The sequence below is a fragment of the Carcharhinus amblyrhynchos genome, chromosome 21, assembly GCF_965287045.1.
Source record: "Carcharhinus amblyrhynchos chromosome 21, sCarAmb.v2.hapA, whole genome shotgun sequence".
Lineage (NCBI taxonomy): Eukaryota > Metazoa > Chordata > Chondrichthyes > Carcharhiniformes > Carcharhinidae > Carcharhinus > Carcharhinus amblyrhynchos.
In genome coordinates, this window is record NC_137344.1 from 7,567,259 (window position 1) to 7,587,570 (window position 20,312).

A 20,312-nucleotide genomic window follows, 5' to 3' on the forward strand; every position below is an offset into this window, starting at 1 on the left:
TGGAGGAAAGGCACTGAGGTGGTGGGGCCTAGGAAACTAATGTGAATAATTCTTGTAGAGATATGCTAGGATTGAGATGATTGATCTCCAATTAACACAACCATCTTCCTTTGTGCTTAAAGGTATAACTCTCACCTTTTTGCATTCAGCTCTTTTGTTCATGTTTGGACAATGACCATAACAAGGTCAGGAACTGAATGGCTATGGCAGGGAGCAAACTGAGTTGTCAATGAACAAGTTATTTTTGAGTAAGTGCTGCTTGATAGCTCTGTTAAAACCCCTTCCATCACTGATGTTTGAGAGGAGGCTGACAGGATGGTAATTGGCCGTTTTGGATTTGTCCTGTTCTTCTCTAGGACAGGACAGGATGGCAATTTTCCACAATGGCCAGACGGATACCACTCGCCTTTCATAAGCTGCTGGTATCCTTGTAGGTTCAAAACATTTGATGAACTTTCCAGCGGTTGGGAATGTGTAAGTTTTTCATCTGACAGGGTACTGAGCCAGAAAAGTCCCAGTTTCAGTTCTTGGTCTGTGCTCAGTCATCTGATCCAGGCCAACCAGCTATAAAGGATTAATCTTTGGTCAACACTTTTACAGTTGTGCCATAGTTCAAAGGAAAATTGATGAAGATTCCTGCTGTTGATCACTATGCAGACCCTCTTCTGGTACGCTAGCTATGTTTATGAAGACAATTGGACACAGCAGTGCTGTTACCTTTTGTCCACTAGCTGCCCCTCATTCATTCTGCAGGGTCATAATAATATGTGTGGCCTGTTTGAACTGTATGACCCATCTGGCTGTTTGGTAATGCATATATTTAAAGTTTATTTTTCACACTGCGATTGAATTTACTGTGACAATCCCCTAGTCGCCACACACTCCGGTCTCTGTTTGGGTATGCTGAGGGAGAATTTAGTATGGCCAGTGCACCTAACCAGCACGTCTTTTAGACTTGTGGGACGAAACCCACAGACAAGGGGAGAACATGCAAACTCCCCACTGACAGTGACTGAAACTGAGAATCAAACCAGGGTCCCTGGCACCGAGAGGCAATAGTGCTAACCGCTGTGTGTATTAAATAGAATGAAAGTTCTGCACATCCTCTTTGCACTGCACAGTATATTGTGGATTACTTTGTAGCTTGGAGAGAGCACTATCATAATCTGAAACATCTTACTAGTAGCTATGGAAGCTATGCCTTGCCATCAATTGCTTCAACCTGAACTCTATATATTAAAAAAACACTATGTCCAGTTTGACATTCATTTTAGAAAGTATGTCAGGTCCATGGAGAAAATACTGAAGAGATTTACTAAAATGACGTGGGTTGAGTGCTTTATGATGAAGGGAGATCAAGACTTTTTCACAAACAGCTTGTGGCACAGCACCAGGGACCCAGATTTAATTCCGGCCTTGGGTGACTGTGTTAAGTGTGCACATTCTCCCTATATTTGTGGGGTTTCCTTCGGGTGTTCCGTTTTCCTCCCACAGTCAAAGTCGTGCTGGTTAGATTGATTAGCTAAGTTGCTCCTTAGTGTCAGGGTTCTATGATTCTATGATGGACAATTGTGTCAGTAACTGAGTGAAAATTTGAGTTTGAAAAATGGGACTAAGAAGGTAGATCAACATATTTTTCTTTGATAAGTACATTAAAAAATATGGAATGCTAGTACGTAAAGTTGAGATATAGAAAAAATGGTTTAATAGAATGGCTTGAAGTTGAATGGCCTCCTCCTCTTCCCTCAGTCTTATCCTCATTCAATCTGCACATAAAGTGCTTTACAATAGAAGCCATCAACTATGGGAACACAATATTCAGTTTTATGTTTTATAAGAGAAGTACAGGTTAATGTGACAATGAACAATCAACTGACAAATGTACAGTAGCTTCCATTATGCTATTCAGGGTTTTGTAATTCTTGGGTATGTTCTGTGCTAACTTGCTCCAACCAGTCACCATATGGATGTGTCTGTTTCTTCCAGCTGTTCCACTTTGGTCAGTGGAGCAATATCTTCAGCAAACAATAATGAATAAAGCGTGGGAAAGAGCTTCTGTGGCCACTCGTGTCTAACTTCACATCAGATGCATTCTAGATTTGTGTGTATCGTCAGATGAAGAACTCTGCAGGTGTGGAATGCTCCACAGCAGCAGGGTAGCAAAGGAAGAAGCAGGGGGTAACCAATACTCCTCCATTCAATAGCAACTCAGTGGCTAATCCCAGAAAGACAACAGCAGCTGTGAACAAGAGGAGCCCCAATTGGTAACTGAAAGATGGTGATGGGAGCTAACAGTAGGGAGCTCGACAGCAGTGAGGAGGAAGTTGAAATACAACAAACATTGGCTTTTTACTTGAACTGCTTTAAAATAAAGCTGAACTGCAAGCAGAAAAAATAAAACATTTGATTTCAGATATTTTTTCAAAACGACTGTTCCTTCCACGTTTTTGTTTAATGTCTCCTTTATAAAAAGCATTGTTGCTTGGCATTTGAGTAATGGTCACTCCTTTGACAGTCTGCATTCTTCATGTGTCCAATCCATATGGAGAAAATTTGCTCGTGGATCTCCAGGGACTCGGGGGAAATAGTTACAATCTCGACCTGCTGGAGGACCCTGAAACCTCAGCCTTTAGATAAACAACTCCGTGTAAAAGACAGTCGTGTTGCACCCATCCCAGCTGCTTTGATCTCCTAGAAACAGCAGTTTCCCAGAGGAAGAGGAATGGTTCTTTCTTTCTCACAGTCGCCACTTTACATGTCTTCTTCCTTTCACTGGGAAATTTTTTTTCCTTTCTTATTTTTTTAAGCGCAATTATCAAAAGGGCAGTGGAAAGCTGAGCGATTTCAGATTTGCAAATTACAAAGTGTGTGTTGAACCAGCCACATTGTCTCCAATTACACTGATTGGATGGATTTCTGACAGCAGAACAGATAGCAAACCATGCAAGTACATGTTCTGAAAATCCTTGTTGCAACTATACTAAAATGCTATGATACTTGACTGGATTACCATTTGTTCAATAACTGTTTTACTTCCTGAAAGTGTTGATTCTTTCTGATTGTAGTTTCATTGTCACCAATGGCATTTATGGTCATTTCCATTTGTGAGCCTTGGTGCTACATGTCATAAGTGAAGTCCAATCACCCAACATCTGTACAAGCATGACTGTTTTGTTTCCCAGCAGATGGCACTGGGTGGCATGAGGAGGAGAAAACCTCACTGATGCTCTATCTCTACCATTAGCTGCTAAAACCAATTTCAACACCCCAACTGATGAGTTTCACAGACTAATAAGAAACAATATACATTATGCAAATTGCATTTAAAAAGCAAAGGATCAGCTTCATTCTTTAAAAGTCACAAACAATTCTACACTACTTTTATTATTGTTATAAAGCACACACTGGCCCACTTCATTTCTGCCAAGATCTGAGAAAGGCACCTCCACATTTCTCATCACGCACTAATTGGACTCTTTGGTCCCTCTTTTTGTTATATCGTCTCACGTAGCTGCTGCTTCGAACCAGTCCATCTCCTGGCTTCAGTCTCCCAGAGACACGTTCCTGGACCCAGGTGGGTAGGGAGTATCTCCTGTGATAAATCAGGCCCATCATGATGTATCTACCACCTGAGAAGATGAAATGCGGAGAAAGAATATTAATGAAATGGTGTGATCTTCCCCACACTATTTATTTGTATTTTTGACCCAAGTTTTCTCCTAATTGTGATCTAACTGAATTGTGAAAGGCCTACTGCTGTTTCTTTGTTCACACTTGAAGGCATTGCTTGATACTGGGAATGCTTCCACGAACACTCGTGTATTTCCCAAGTGGCCATTCTTTCAAGAAAGATTGTCACAGGCAGCTGGAAATCACTCTTGATAGCCACATACAACCACTTGCCAATAAAACTTTGACAGGCGTGCTTAATGGGATTTTGCTTCATAGGAAACAGATTTTGGAAAATGGAGAAGAAATGCTCTTTTCTTAATGATGTATCTGTTGGAATACGAGATTTTTTTGTGTTGGAGAACTAAGTGTTTTCTGTTTTGGGCATACCATACCATCAAAAGTTCCCAAGTCACTTAGAGCAAACCTATATTCCAAATAAAGCTCCTCCTGCTCTCCTCCAATAATCGGCCGCAGATCTTATCCTTAGAAGTGCAGCTGCGAGAAATCGTTATATCCTCACTGGCTACAGGGGAGGTCCCAGAGGATTGGAGAATAGCCAATGTTGTTCCTTTGTTTAAGAAGGGTAGCAAGAATAATCCAGGTAATTACAGGCCGGTGAGCCTTACATCAATGGTAGGAAACTATTGGAGAGGATTCTTTGAGACAGGCTTTATTCCCACTTGGAAATAAGTGGACGTATTAGTGAGAGGCAACATGGTTTAGTGAAGGGGAGGGTGTGTCTCATGATCTTGATTGGGTTTGTCAAGGAAGTCACAAAGATGACTGATGAGGGTAGGGAAGTGGATGTTGTCTATATGGACGTCAGTGAGGGCTTTGACAAGATCCCTCATGGCAGACTAGTGCAGAAAGTGAAGTCGCATGGGATCAGAGGTGTGCTGACTAGGTGGATGCAGAATTGGCTCAGTGAAAGAAGACAGAGGGTAGCAGTGGAAGGGTGTGTTTTTGAATAGAGGGCTGTGACAAGTGATGTTCCTCAGGTATCAGTGCTGGGATCTTTGCTGTTTGTAATATATATAAATGATTTGGAGGAAAATGTAACTGGATTGATTAGTAAGTTTGCGGATAACACAAAGGTTGATGGATTTGCAGATAGCGATGAGGACCATCAGAGGATACAGCAGGATTTAGATCAGTTGGATACTTAGGCAGAGAGATGGCAGATGGAGTTTAATCTGGATAAATGTGAGGTCATGCATTTTGGAAGGTCTAATACAGATAGGAAATATACAGTAAATGACAGAACCCTAAAGAGTATTGATAGGCAGAGGGATCTGGGATAACAGGTACACAGGTCACTGAAAGTGGCATTGCAGGTGGAAAAGGTAGTCAAGGAAGAAAAATGACATGCTTGTCTTCATCAGCCATACTTGGAATATAGTGTTCAATTCTGGTCACCACACTACCAGAAGAACGTGGAGACTTTGGAGAGGATACAGCAAAAATTTACCAGGATGTTGCCTGGTATGGAGGACATTAGCTATGAGGAGAGGTTGGAGAAACTTGGTTTGTTCTCACTGGAGTGATGGAGGTTGAGGGAAGATCTGATAGCAGTCTACAAGATTGAGAGGCATGGACACAGTGGATAGTCAGAAGCTTTCACCCAGGATGGAAGAGTCAATTACTAGGGGACATAAGTTTAAGGTGCGAGTGGCAAGGTTTAAAGGATAGGTACAAGGCAGATTTTTTACAAAGAGAGTAGTGGGTACCTGGAACTCGTTGCCGGGGGAGTTAGTGGAAGCGAATACAGTAGTGACTTTTAAGGGGCATCTTGACAAGTATGTGAATAGGATGGGAATAGAGAGATTTGGTCCCCAGAAGGGTAGGGGGATTTAGTTAAGTTGGTCGGTGCAGGCTCGGAGGGCCGAAGGGCCTGTTCCTGTAATTTTATTTGTTCTTTGTTCTTTTTAGCACCATTCTTGCATTTCCCATAACCACTGTCCTGAGACCTAAGTGATACAGTCAATCAGTTACAGTTAAATTAAGGGAAGTTTTGGAAATGAACTGGCACAGCTGAAATTTACTTTATGTCATTTTCATTATCAATGGAGAGGATGGTTTTAAACCTGGATCTCAGAGCTGAATATACCTAACTCGTTGAAGCAACTAGTTCTCCTACGCCTTCCTGCCCCTATGAAAGGTGGTGCAACAATAATCATGAATACTGGACTCACCAAACTTCAAGTCTGGACATGATCTTCTACAGTTGAAAGTGTCAACAACAAGAATGTGAACTTTGAAGAAGAATCCATCAGGCGTAACATACAGTCGACTCATGCGGTAGAATCCGTTGCTGTCCACCAGTAATGTTACCAGACGCAGTCCTTTACCAAGGCTCACAATGTCATGAACTATGCCACTAATTGCTGTTGAAAGATGAATATATTGCATGAAAGCAGTATTGAGTGGAGGTACCACACAGTGACACTTTCAATTCTAATGTCTACATTAATGTCATAATGTAATTACATAATGTCTGTATTAAGGAATAATAGCAATTTTAAAAATATATAAATATAGCAGGAATGTTGCAAACCTGGCATAAAACCAGAAAGAGTTGCAGTTAAACCAAGAACCAATCAACATCTGAAAAGTAGTGTTTTGGGTGTCTGATGAAACATAACTTCTTTTTCTGTCTCCAATGCTGGCTGACCTATGAATTTCCAGCATTCTGCTATTGTAATTATGCATGATTCTCTCTGCATAAGATTTAGAATATGTTGTAAACTAATACATGAAAATGAAGTAGTTTATGAGCATTACATATCTCTCTGAGCTTCATCTGAAACTGAGCCTCTTCACTATATGGTGAACTACAGAGAAGTACACTGCAGGCTGAAACCACAATTTCCCCATGAGATTTCCACATTTTTTTTGCTTTCAGGGTGAGAATATGCAAGGTGGGGACAAAAGTGTGGAACAATGAGAAGACCTGGCACTTGCTCAGTAACACATTTGCAAATTCTGGATCCGCAAAAATGAATCTTTGTCCTTCCTCTAAATTCTGCCACTGAGCTAAAAATGTATGCTATATTAACATTCCTTCCCCTTGTACACACCACACCACACCATAAGAACATCAGAAATAGGAGCAGGAGTAGGCCATCTAGCCCTTCGAGCCTGCCCTGCCATTCAATAAGATCATGGCTGATCTGAAGTGGATCAGTTCTACTTTCCCGCTTTCTCCCCACAACTCTTAATTCCCTTGTCTACATACCCCATATATTCACTATATAACCCACTATATTCTTCCTGTCTTAGTTCCCCTCTCGTGCTCTTTCTAAGGCTCCTCAATCATCTCCCTAACCAAAGCTATCCAATCTCTATTCCAAATTGGCTGACATGAGCCTCTGCAGTATTTCTGAGCAATCTGCTCAACATACTTACTGTCCTCCCTGGGACAGAGCTAACCTTATGCTATCTATTCATTTTCTTTCTTAAGTTAAGCTCATATATTTGGTTATTAAGTTTGTGGCTACAGAATCAATGAATGATGTCAAAGAATTTACTAGTGTTCACCTCTCCAAATGTCTACTTGCTCAGTCGAGCGTACATTTGCCTTTGTGGTAGAGAGAAGCGACATTTTGTTAAGAGTCACAGCACCATCACGGTAGTTCAGATAGCGACAGTAGTAGGAAGTACAGCAAGTGAAAAGATTTAAATAAGAGGAAGGGCAACATCACTCAGGAGGTAAATTTCATTCACACCATGATGTCAAAATAATTTTCCATGATAGGTTTATAAGTGAGATGGGCCTTATTCATTAGTGGGGCAGCACATTGGCACAGTGGTTAGCACTGCTGCCTCACAGCATCAGGGACTCTGGTTCAATTCCAGCCCCCAGGTGCCTGTGTGGAATTTGCATGTTCTCTCCCCGTGTTTGCATGGGTTTCCTCTGGATGCTCCGGTTTCCACCCTCAAATCTGAAAGACATGCTGGTTAAGTGCATTGGCCATGCTAAATTCTCCCTCAGTGTGCCTGAATAGGCACCAGAGTGTGGCAACTAGGGGATTTTTCACAGTAACTTCATTGCAGTGTTAATGCAAGCCTATTAATATTGCGACTAATAAATAAACTTTACTTAGTGACCTAACAATCTGGGGGCAGATGCAAAGAGGACTGGTGATTGTTGGTCTGTTGGTAGAGTTCAAGTGGAAGGGGTAATTGGAAGAAGAAGGGGCATTAGCAGCAACCAGGCATTCAGCCATCACTTTCTTAACCCATAGGTGTCAAACCAAGTGAACAAATAAATTTTAAAAAGACAGAATAGATATGGGACACTTGAATATTTTGGTAGCATACCATCTCCTATTTTTGGAGCCAATATGTGAGTGAGGATTCAACTCAACGTGCAATAGCTAATTCTCATCAACATATCTTTCATGTAGAAAAACAAACCATTTAACCTTCATTTATAACTGGCTCCCTTTATCCATACCAGCAATCGATATCCGAAACTCAGGGATGTGTTGGGCAAGATTTCTTGATCAGAAAATAATAAGCATTGTTGCTGTATATGCTGTTGGGCTATTTAAAATGATTCCCACTGTATACAATTAATACGGATCATACAATTTCCATTGCCATTACATACTATGCTTAGTTGTCATTCATACATCATCCCTACTTTATGTACGTAAAATCTCCCCCATCTCCCATATGCTTAAGTATTATTCATGCAGTCTAGCAAGGAACCAAGAGTTTGTGTTCAATTTGCCACCTGGATGCAAATCAGCTGTTCATTAGAGAAAACATCCTTGGTTCTGTTTCCATTGATTTTAGTGGAAATTAAGACCAGTTAGTTTCTATAATCCATCAGAAGATGGAATGAAAATATCCACCCAAAACTCTATTGAATGGATAGTTTATGGCCCATAAATTGACCATCAAAATCAAAAAAAATCCCTATCCCTACACTCAAATCCTCTCACTATGAAGGCCAACATACCATTTGCCTTCTTTATTGTCTGCTGTACCTGTGCATTTACTGTCAGCGACTGATGCATGAGGACTCCAAGGTCTCGTTGAGTATGCACCTCTCTCAATTTCCACTCATTCAAGTAATAATCTATCTTCCTATTACTGCTACCAAAGTGGATAACCTCACATTTATCCACATTACACTACATCTGCCATGCAGATGCCCACACACTCAGCACATCCAAATCACGCTCAAGCATCTCTGCATCCTCCTCATAGCTCACCCTCCCACCCAACTTAATATATAATGTAAACAGTTGGGGTTCTAACACAGACCATGCAGAACCCCACTAGTCACTGATTGCCAGTCAGAAAAAGACTCTATTTATGCTCACTCTTTGCTTCCTATCTGCTAACCAGCTTTCTGTCCATCTCAAGATGTTACCTGCAATCCCATGTGCTTTAACTTTACATTGTAGTCTGTTAATTGAGACCTTGTCAAAAGCTTCTGAAAGTCTAAATAAAGCACATCCACTGGTTCTCCTCGGTCATCTCTATTAATTACATCCTCACAAAATTCCAATAGATTCGTCAAGCATGATTTCTCTTTTGTAAATCCAAGCTGACTTTGTCTGATTACACCACTGCCTTCCAAATGCTGAGTTATGACTCCTTGAAAATTGATTCTGACAACTTCCCCAGTACTGACATTAGGCTCATTGGACTATGGTTCCCCATTTTATCTCTAACTACCTTTTTGCATAGCGGACTTACATTACCCACCCTCCAATCTGTAGGAATTATTTCAGAGTCCAAAGAATTTTAGAAAATAACCATCAATGGATCTGCTATTTCCAGGGCCACTTCCTTAAGTACTCTGGGATGAAGATTATCAGGACCTGGGGATTTATCCACCTTCAATCCCATCAATTTCCCCAAAACTATTCTCTACTAAGGCTAATTCACTTCAGCTCTTCACTAAGACATGTTTCTCTCAGCACTTCTGGTACATTATTCATGTCTTCCTTTGTGAAGACTGAAGCAAAGCACAAATTTAATTCCTCAGCCATTTCTTTATTCCCCGTTATGAATCCTTCCGTTTTTGACTGTAAGAGGCCTACATTTGTTTTTGTCAATCTTTTTCTCTTCACATATCTATAGAAACTTTTACAGTCAAAGAAGCAAAACTCAAAATAGTCCATGAAATATATTATCCTACCGGGCTCCCAAAGCAAATCTGATATCTATAGTATACTAATTCCAAATCACCATGACACCATCAGGAACACTTGCCTGCAGATTCTTTCCCCATAACAATTTATATATGTTTTATACAAAATTTAACAGAAATCTCAGTCTATTCTTACCAAACTCACTGTTGCAGTAGAACTCCCTTTCATTCTTTTCCTTTCTGCATTCAAATGAACATAATTCTTTGTTGTAATCTTTGAAAAAGGCAAAGAAAAAAACAGATCCATTAATGAGTTGGTAAAGAGTTCACAAACAGCAAAATACAGCTGCAATTTTCATTTTATATATAAAATCATACATGTAACTCATCCCTATTTCCTTAATATAATGGTTAACTGTTTCATGCGGTTTATGGCAGTGCCAAACACATAATAAACTGTGGTTATCACAGAAAAACAAAGAAAGACGTTTGTTCAGCACCTTACATGCATTTAACATGTTTCAAAATGCTTTATAACCAATCAACTATTTCTGAACTGCAGTCGCTGTTCTTTTGAAAGCAAATGCAGTGGCCAATTTGTGCAAAGTGCAGTCTCACAAATGGCCAAGATCACCAATTTTGATGATAGATTGTTGAAGGTTGAATGTTGGCCAAGACATTGAGAGAACTTCTTGGCCTAGTTGCAAGTGAAGAACATTCAAAGGTGACGACAATGGACTCCATTTTAACTCCCATCTATTGTGTGGCCAGGCTGCCCAGGACTGGCTACAGACAGATTTGCTTATTTTTAGCTGCTAAGGATCATCAAAGTGACACTTATCTTCTTCCCAACTATAAAAGCCAGGAAGCAGTTGCCTGATCATGCAGATCGGTGGGAGGTTAGAATCCAAGGGGAATGGTTTTCACAGAAATGGTGTGTTCTGGAAGGGATATTTCAGTCAGGGAAGTTTTTTCTTGATTTATTATTGTCACATGTATGAACATACAGTAATAAGTATTGTTTCTTGCACGCTATACAGACAAAGCATCCTGTTCATAGAGAAGGAAAGGAGAGAGTGCAGAATGTAATGTTACAGTCATAGCTAGGGTGTAGAGAAAGATCAGCTTAATGCGAGGTAGGTCCATTCAAAAGTCTGATGGCAACAGGGAAGAAGCTGATCTTGAGTCAGTTGGCATGTGACCTTAGACTTTTGTATCTTTTTCCTGAAGGAAGAAGGTGGAAGAGAGAATGTCTGGAGTGCCTGAGAACCTTGCAGTGGTGGACTAACCATTAGGCTAGGGGTCCAGAACAAAACAAAATTGGTTTAATCCTTTTAAGGGTGAATAAATTTTCGTAACTATACCCTGTAGCCCACTTTCAGAAGTACATTCAAGGACAATCCGATGATGATGTCACTGGGATGTATCGAGCTCTGACAAGAGATTGACTGTACGAGGTGTATCCAAATAATGCATTTGCTTTAGAATTTATCTGTCCTTAATGATCACTAACTGTTCAGGTGAGCGTTCATTTTTGGCACTGAAGAGGATCAAAATCTATTTGTGCTCAACAATGAGCGATGAGAAACTTAATCATCTGGCACTCACACACACTGAATCAGACATGCTTTGATCTGTTAATTTACATAGTGATATCAACACTTTTGTAAACCAAAAAACACGGAAGCTTTTTAAAATACAAATGTAAAGAAAATGAAAAATAAATGAATAAAAGGGCTGTAATTGATTCAAATAACTTTATATTATACATGTCGTACATTATACATAGTACAATGATATAAGTTATCCAACGTCACTTAGTGTCACTTTATTCTATTCAACAAAAGGTAGGGCAGGGGTCAAGATCAGGAGGCCTTACTAAAGCTCAGCCTAGGGGTCCAGGTGGCAGTTAATCCACCACTGGGTCCTTGATTATACTGGCTGCTTTGCCGAGGCAGCAGGAAGTGTAGACAGAGTCAATGGATGGGAGGCTGGTTGGGATGGGAGTGCAGGATGGGGGGAGGTCACTGGTTTCCTCGTAGGGTGAAAGAGACTCCAAATAAAAGCCTGCTACAAAGAAGCAGTAAAAAAGATAATGCTTCTTCTAATTCTGGCCTCTTTTTCCAACAGGTCTAGCTTGTTGGCAAAGCCACCACTGCTCCCCCACTAAAGTCTTGTTACAGTAGCAAACTGGCCCCTTCCTCCTCTATCTGAATATTCAGAGAGAGCACTAGTGGCTTGAGAGCAGTCACTTCTGTTGCCATCAGGTTTGTAAAAAGGGGGTGATTCTCCCATCCCTCTGAGCTGAGTATTTTAGTGCAGTGGGCTGGGAGATCCAAGTGGCGGCTGATTTGTGTGAAGCGAGCTGGGCGTCCGGTGCTGGGCATGTCTCCCAGCCTAAACTTTTTGCATCGACGGATCCACGCTGAAAATCAGTGTAATGGATATCAGCGTGCCTTTACATACCTGACCAGCTAATTAGCGGGTCTGCAACTAGAATCTGTGCCCCTGCTAGTGTCTCTCCCCAACTCCGGTGTGATATCACACTGGCAGGAATTACAACAGCTGCATAGAAGTCAGGACCCTGCATGGCAGCACTGAAGAGGAGTAAGGAGGTACATTTTATGGAGCTGCAGCCCCCCAGGTGCAGGGGAGGTTGGAGGTAGGGGTTTTAGGGAGGTAAAGGGGAAGTACTTGAGGGTTCATCAGTTCAGGCAGCCGGTGCTCCAAGCAGGAATGCTTTGGGTGAACGCAGGCACTAATACTGCGTGTACTCTGCAGTGAATGGGAACTCATCTTGTGATTAAAAGGAAGTCTGTCTCTGCCCCGTGTCCCTGACCTGCAGCACATGCCTGGAAGGGAATGCTGAAGTAACACTCATGGCAATGGCTCACAGGAGCACAATGGTCACGCCACATTGCCAACCTGTCTCTGCCAGCCCTGTTAATGATGCCAGTGATGTGGAGTTGCTGGCATTGGACTGGGGTAAGCACAGTAAGAAGTCTCTCAACACCAGGTTAAAGTCCAACAGGTTTATTTGACAGCACAAGCTTTTGGAGCGCTGCCCCTTCATCAGGTGAGAAGATCTCATCTGATGAAGGAGCAGCACTCCGAGAGCAACCAAATAAACCTGTTGGACTTGAACCTGGTGTTGTGAGACTATTAACAATGCCAATGGCAGGCACCCTGATCAGGTGACGCATGGCGCCACAGATTGTGTTGTGTTGCCTGCATCCACAAGGGGGGGGTGCTGACCCAGTGAGGGATGGGGGGGCAGTTGCAAACAATGACATGATCTATCAATCTCTCTCTCTCTAACTCCCACCATGCAGAATGGATCCTGGGCTCATTGATTTACAGCTGATCATCATGATAGTGGAAGGGGAGGAGGAGGAGGAGGCGACTCAGGAGATGGAGGGCGTGGGGAGGCCCCTCCAGGAGCAGCCAGTGGCAGGCCTCGGGAAGGAGAGCAGGGGACTGCCGCTGATGGCCATGAGCTGGGAGAGCAGTCTCCCATAAGGGTGGCCAGAAGAAAGAGGATGCAGTATTGGACCAGAATATCATTCGAGGGACTGTTGGTCATGTGCCATTGCCAGCTCCACCTATCCATGGACACAGTCCGGCACCTGTGTGAGGTGCTTGCACCCAGGCACCTGAGGGGGGGTGGGGGGGCGGGCAGCCACCCGCTGCCAGCAGAAGTTAAGTTGACAGCGAGACTGAATTTCTATGCAACAAGGTCGCTTCAGGCACCCAATGGCAACCTTTGTGATGTTTCTTAGGCCTCAGTCCACAGCTGTGTTCACCAGGGGACAGATGCCTTGTTTGCCCAGATAGGCCAATACATCCATTTTAATGTTGGACAGGGTCAGCAGGAGGCCCAGGCTTCGCCACCATTGCCAGGGTATCAGATGCCCCTCGCCAGGTGAGGGGCAGCCATTTATTAACAGGAAGGGGTTCCATTCCCTCAATGTACAAATCGATGTGACTGCCGGATGAACATCATGTAGGTCTGTACACACCACCAGGGAATGTCCATGACAGCTTTATGCTGAGACGGTGGACATCCCTGGATTCTTTGAGGACCAGCCCAGGCTGCTGGGATGGCTCATGGGGGACAAGGGCTACCCACTGAAGTCATGGCTGATGACATCAGTGCGGAGGCCTGAGACCAAGATAGAAGTCCACTACAATGAGTGCTACTTGCTCCGTAATAGAGCATTGCATAGGCCTATTCTGCTGCCTGGACCGTTCTGGGGGGTGCCCTGCAGTCTCACACATTATAACCATCTACTGCGGGGAGACCAACTGAGGGGGGGGCGGTGGGGGTAGGATTGGTACCAGGTAGACCTCGACGACTTGCCATATGAGGAGGTGGAAGATGCAGGGCAGGCAGCAATGGCTGGTGCCTGGCACGGCAGGGCAACAAGGGAGGCCGTGTTAGCTGCCCGCTTGATGTAGCTGGTGACGTCCAGTGACTGATTCCAACACCCTTCCACCACACCCCAGGACTGCTGCAGCCACCACTCCCTTACAACCTAAAGCTGGCCACTTAATCTGCACAATCCTTCTTCTTCCCCATCCTCTCTCAGCCCGCCTCCCCCCGCCCCCCCTCCCCCCCGCCACCTTCACCCTCAGTGAGCCTACCCCCACCCTTCAACACCCAATCCCAGCCCGCCACCCAATCCTTCTCCACCCTCTCTCAGCCCAACCCCCTGACCTCAAGAAACATCACAACAGGTTAATGGGTCTGGGCTGGCACTGGTAGCAAGTCTTTGGTGAAGGCTGGAGGATGATGATGACATCTCGCTGTTGTACACACTAGGATCCTGCCCCTCGTGCCCTTCAAGTCTGACTCCTACCTGCTCTCCACATGGGCCCACATAGTCACAAGGGTTGGGAACACAAGAATGTAGGGAAATGGGTCGGAGGAGGTGGGGGGGGGGGGTGTTGGCGGTGGTGGGGTGTGTGGCTTGACTGCGGGTGGAGGGATGGGGTGGAGGTGGGGAAATGAGAGGCCAGCAATGTCTTTTGGGGAGGGGGGGGTGGTCAGCGACGGGGCCACCAATGTTTATGGGGAGAGGGGTTGAGGCCAGCAGTGTTTAAGCTGGGAGGATTTGTTTAGCGATCTCCCAGAGATGTGCGCATATGAGATGGCCTACTCCTGCTCCTATTTCTTATGTTCTTATGTTCTTATGGCTCGCTCATCATGCTGGTTTCAGCCTCTTTAGTGGGAACAGGCCTGTATTTTTTACCATGAATCACCCTCCTCAGTGCACAGTTTGGGAGATTCATTTTGAAACTCCCACTGAAAAAAAACAGCGTGATTTACTCCAGTTTTCAAGCAAATTCAACAAAGAACTTTTTCGGAGAATCAACCTCTAAGTCTTTTCCAGGCTTTCCAAAGAGAGAGGTTAGAATGAATCCCAGTGTATCAAGGAGCAGCAACTGAAAAACCTTCTGAGTCAGAAGCAGAACCGCCATTCTTCCATTTAAATTAACAAATTATTAAAAAAGAATAAATATTGCCCAAGGACCCTTCACATTCCAAAACAGCCACAATGACATTTTTAACTAATTGTTTTTCCTTTTTAAGTGGTCAATACGTGTCAACAACTACCACCAGACTAGGTGGTGGATCTGTGTGAAGAATCCATGGGAGGAGCATATACCACTCTCTTCTCAGCTATTGTCATATAGCAGCTCAAATCTGTGATTGGCAGAAGCTGAAATTAAACAGTTCTCTTTTCCTTTCTTTTAAGTTACAACTACAATTCTACTTGGAGACACATCTACCCCAACATCCAAAGGCTCTCCATGCAGATCACCCCCTCCCAATCAGATTATATAATTACTGATGCCTTTAAAACCTACCACCCACATCTCAGCTGTACCTGTCATGTGGGAGACTGCTAGCACAGTGTATTTGAGATAGATCTTTCTTCACATGCCCCCAAGTGGCTTAGACAGTCCATTTATTATTCACCAACAACAAACTTATATCTATATAGTGTTTTTAATGTCCAGGAAGTCCCAAGGTCTTTTATCAGGACACAATCAAACCAAATTTGACGATGAGCCACATATGGCGATATTAGGGCAGATGACTAAAAGCTTGGTCAAAGAGCTAGATTTTAAGGTATATCTTAAAAGAGGGAAGGTAGAGAAGCAGAGAGGTTAAAGTTTTAAGGAACAAATTTGGCAGCTGACGGCATGGCAGCCAGTGGTAAAACAATTAAAATCAGAATCACAAGAGGCCAGAATTTGGGGAGCGCATATACCCCAGAGGGTTGTAGAGCTGGAGGAGGCTGTATAGAGAGGGGTGAGGCCATGGAAGGCTGAACAAGGTGACCATTTTAAAATTAAAGCTTCGCTTAAAAGGCAGCTTGGGAAGGTTTAGGTTTTAACCTCTGCACTGTGCTGAGTCATCTGATCTCACTCAGTGGCATAAAATAAAATTGGCCTTGATGTTAATGGGCTAAGAAGAGAAAAAATGGATCAGTTAGGGGGTTCCTAGCTGAATGCTGATCTACTGTAAAGTTTCAGTGTATGAATATTGGATGAGAATGCAATGAGACTCAATCTGACATTCGGAAATATATTGATCATATTGTCGAATGAAGAACGATTGAACAGTTTAGGCCAATACTCTCTGGAATTTAGAAGAATGAGGGGACATCAAATTGCGATATATAAAAGGTGTGGATAAAGTAGATGTAGAGTGGATGATCCCTTTTATGGGGAATTCTAGGATGAGAGGTCATAGTCTTAGGATAAGGGTAGTAAATTTAAAACAGAGTTGAGGGGAAACTACTTCTCCCAAAGGGCTGTGAATCTGTGGAATTCACTAACCCAAAGTGCAGTGATGCTAGGACAGTGAGTAAATTTAAGGAGGCGTTCAACAGATTTTTTAATTGGTAATGGGTTGAAGGGTTATGGGGAGAAGGCAGGAAAAGGGGGATGAGGCACATATCAGCCACGATTGAATAGTGGAGCGGACTCGATGGGCCAAATAGCATAATTCTGCTCCTATATCATAGGAACTTATGATCTGTTAACATTCAAAATCAGCTTCATAAATGACATGGTACCAAAGAGTGTTAGTATCTTCAGGGAGGGAAAGGTTAACGACAGTAAAAGTCTTGGTAACATCAGCATCAATAACAAGATAATAATTACCTTCTCGGAGTATGTTAAAATGATAGAGCAAACTTGAAGGGTGACGGTTGGTTACAAATGATGAATTAATGCCATTTATGAATGTATCACTTGTTCTGTATCGAATGGTTTTTCTGGGTCTGTTCTCCTCTGGATCCAGATTGTGTGATGTAGCTCCTTCTCCCTGTTTTGTTACAGGATGAGTGGCACTGATCTGATGGTAAAGCCGGGCACCCTGGTGATAATTGTGGGTCAGATACATTGAAGAACTTGACTGCAGACTCTTAGCCAGAAGGCTGTAGTATGTTGGTGACCTGTTCAGTTTGGACTTATCTGGATGAAATGAAGACACAAAGTCTCGAAGGTCACTTGATTGCCATCTTCCCTGTCTCTGAGGATGTTCTCCTGCTGTTGCCTTGTAGTTCTGCCTCTCTGTGCTCTCATTCCTTTTGCTGTTTTTTTCAAAGAAAACCAGGGGACTGAGTTTGCCCTCTGCGTGCGCGTTTTCATTTTTTATCTTGTATTGCTGGACAGGAGCTTCTTCTCTCTTAAAAAATGCATCAAGAGCTGGCAAATTGGACTCGGGACGACTGCGATTCCTGTGTGGCAGTTTTGTCAGATTTACTGAATGGATTCCGATGGAGGAAGATCCTCTACCTGTTCTTCCAAATTGTGGTGTGAGCTCTACATGCAGAAAACACCAAGATACTGAGTAAAAGACACAAGTGCAGAGATATCTCCATCAGTTGCACTTTGAAATTCATGAAATACTTTGATTTTACAGTTAATTTACTGAACTTTTTAAAAACTTTCCTCTATGCCCACAACCACTGCTATTTTCCACCTTTTGGCTAACCATGTCTTCTAGTTTAGTCACTGTTTTCTCCCCCCATTCCCAACAGCCAAGGAGGAGGCCATTTGGCCCATGGTGCCAGTGCTGCCTCTTGTAAAGAGCTGTCCAGTTAACCCTACACCAAGGCTCTGTAGCTTACATTTTCCTTGTCAAGTATATTGTGAATTTCCCCTTGAAAGTTACTTTTGAGTTTCAGCACTTTTTCAGGCAGTGCATTTCATATCATAACAACTCATTCATTAATTCTTATTATTTATCCTCTAGCTTTTTTGCTAATTACCTTAAATCTGTATCCTTTGGGTTGGGTACCAACCCCTCTCCCAGTGGAAACAATTTCTCTCAACTCAGCTCTGTCAAACTCCTTTGGAACAATGAACACTTCCTTTGATTGTTGGTCTCTGAGAACTATTCCAGCTTCTTTTGTCAAAGACAGCAGTGAAGCAGTTAGTTTACAATAATCTAGGTATCTCCATGGCCTCCTTTGTATGGATATTGTTCCAGCTTTTGTTTCCAGAATCCATTTTAACTGAATTCAAATTACAATTTCTCTGGTGGGTTATTAGTCCAAACTTCTTTATTACCCATAACATATACCCCTCGAAATCGCACCTAACTCTTTTAAGATCCACATTTTCATGCACTGCCCATTTCTCCAATAGCCCATTCAACTGTCAACCTGGACAGTGCTTATTGGTAGACTATTTAACTAACTGCATATCAGTGGATAATAACAGGTGCAGAAACTATGGCAGATTTTTTTGGACTCTGACCACCAGGAGCCCTTCCCAAATTGTATTAGTTGGAATCAACTAACACATGCCGACCATGCATTGATCCTAAGAGATACCTAAACCTGCACTGAATAAGCACCACGTTGGACAAATCTCACTTTCGGGAATTACGAACATCATGTTGAAGATGTTCGAATGATCAAATACATCACTGGTATAACTATGCATTGTTTTCATTGCCAAAGACAGAGAAACCAGCCGAAGTGTTACTTTCATAATGATTCTGCCACATATTTTGATTGAATTTGCATCGTCACATTTTTTTCAAGATTATTTCGCTTGAATATAAAGTTTCCTTCACAACTCACTTTCTCGCAAACTATTCAAAAACCTCGCGTAATTCTCTTTTCCTATGCTCTCGATAGAAAATTAAGCTTAAACATTTCAGTATAGACTTGCGGATCCTTGCGGATCTTAACATATCAAATCCAAAGCAACGTTTATTAATCGTAAAGTTGATATAAATTTGTTTTGTCTGGAAAATTGGCTAAGATTATTCTCACCTTTAGTTTTTGCGTTAATAGTTTTTGAAAACACCACGATGGAGAAGAGCTGTATTAATAACATCCCATTCATTCTGAAGCTGGGACGGAAACCAAGTGACTGAGGAGGAGAGAGAATTCCTTGGTTTTATATCCCTTCTTGGGCTATGCTAATAAGGGACAGCAACGCAGTCCAGGATGAACCTCTGCCAAAAGATCCAATTTCACTGTTTTCCACTTCAGAAGTAATTTTCTGAGACCGGAATGTCTCATTTTTGTCATTTCTATTGGACAATGCAAAAAACATCCTTTCATTTATGACGAAGGACATTGAAACGAAGCAAAACATCATAGATTTTCAATAGCTTTTGATAGTCAGGAAGTAGCTTAATTGTTACACGAATTCGTCTTATGCTGCATTATAAGAAATGATTGCGATAGTCATACTATCTTCCGTGTTCAGAGTTAGTAAACAGCAAAACTAACTCTCAATATATTTCCGACAGTATTCGGGAATATTACGTATCTATTTCCAGTAAAACGCCACATACAAATATCATAATCAACTCATTTTGTTTGACAATTATTTAGCCTGTTTGCACTGGCAATTGGAAAGCAACCCTGATTTTCAGAGATGCGCAATAAAGGATGTATCGCTAAGGGTGTATGTTACGAGTAATGAAGAAGTCTGGTCTAATAATCCAAAGACCAAACATACCAGAGAAATTGTAACTTGAATTTAGTTAAAAATGAAATCTGGAGACAAAAGCTGGAACAATATCCATACAAAGGATGCCACGGAGATGCCTAGCAGGCATCGGGTGGGAATTTCAGGTTTAAACAGGTTAATCCTGCTCCATTCGGCGGCGTTCCAGCCCGTAAAGTGAGCGACCCTTTCCCCACGTCCCACCACCACCCCCGGCCCCCCACCCCAACCCCACTCCCCAAAATGAATGCACCTATTTCTGGGAGAGATCATTGTGTTAAAGGGAAGCGGAGCCTGGCTGCGCTCTGCTGCTCTTCACTACCACCCTCTGCTGGCACCCGGCTCAAACCGCAAGTAAAACTCGTCCCGAAACAGACGCTCTCTCCGTTCGGAGCGCCGCTTGGCTTCGGGTTTTGAGGCTGTGCGAGGCCGCGGCAGCGCCTGGGCTCCGGTCCGGTGCCAGCGGCAGTGGCAGGCTGCGGCTCAGTCAGCGGTGCCCGGCAGCCCGGGCGGACGCGGGCCGACAGCACAAAAAGGTGCAGCC

General features: G+C 42.9%; 1 protein-coding gene across 2 annotated transcripts; it reads right to left on the reverse strand.

Annotated features, from left to right (window-relative positions):
- Nucleotides 1-1,642: 1,642 nt before the first annotated feature.
- On the reverse strand, nucleotides 1,643-20,260 carry LOC145356608 (UPF0450 protein C17orf58 homolog). Of its 2 annotated transcripts, none has more exons than XM_080209422.1 (6): nucleotides 20,022-20,260; nucleotides 19,084-19,346; nucleotides 16,958-17,620; nucleotides 9,987-10,055; nucleotides 5,865-6,056; nucleotides 1,643-3,629 (listed from the first exon to the last, which is right to left on the reverse strand). In XM_080209422.1, the coding sequence occupies exons 2-6, from the start codon at nucleotides 19,154-19,156 to the stop codon at nucleotides 3,415-3,417; spliced, it is 1,212 nt and encodes a 403-aa protein (XP_080065548.1). In that variant the 5' UTR covers nucleotides 19,157-19,346; nucleotides 20,022-20,260; the 3' UTR covers nucleotides 1,643-3,414. The 2 variants fall into 2 exon arrangements, with proteins under 2 accessions (XP_080065548.1, XP_080065547.1); XM_080209421.1 differs by having other exon boundaries at nucleotides 1,644-3,629; nucleotides 9,978-10,055; nucleotides 20,022-20,258.
- Between the last annotated feature and the right edge of the window lie 52 nt (nucleotides 20,261-20,312).

Coding starts and splice junctions, on each gene's coding strand:
- LOC145356608 (XM_080209421.1), bottom strand. CDS start 19,156: ATGAATGGGATGTTATTAATACAGCTCTTCTCCATCGTGGTGTTTTCA. Junction 17,621..19,083: donor TATTAACGCAAAAACTAAAG/GTGAGAATAATC, acceptor TTCTGCATGTAG/AGCTCACACCACAATTTGGA. Junction 3,630..5,864: donor ATGTCCAGACTTGAAGTTTG/GTGAGTCCAGTA, acceptor TCATCTTCTCAG/GTGGTAGATACATCATGATG.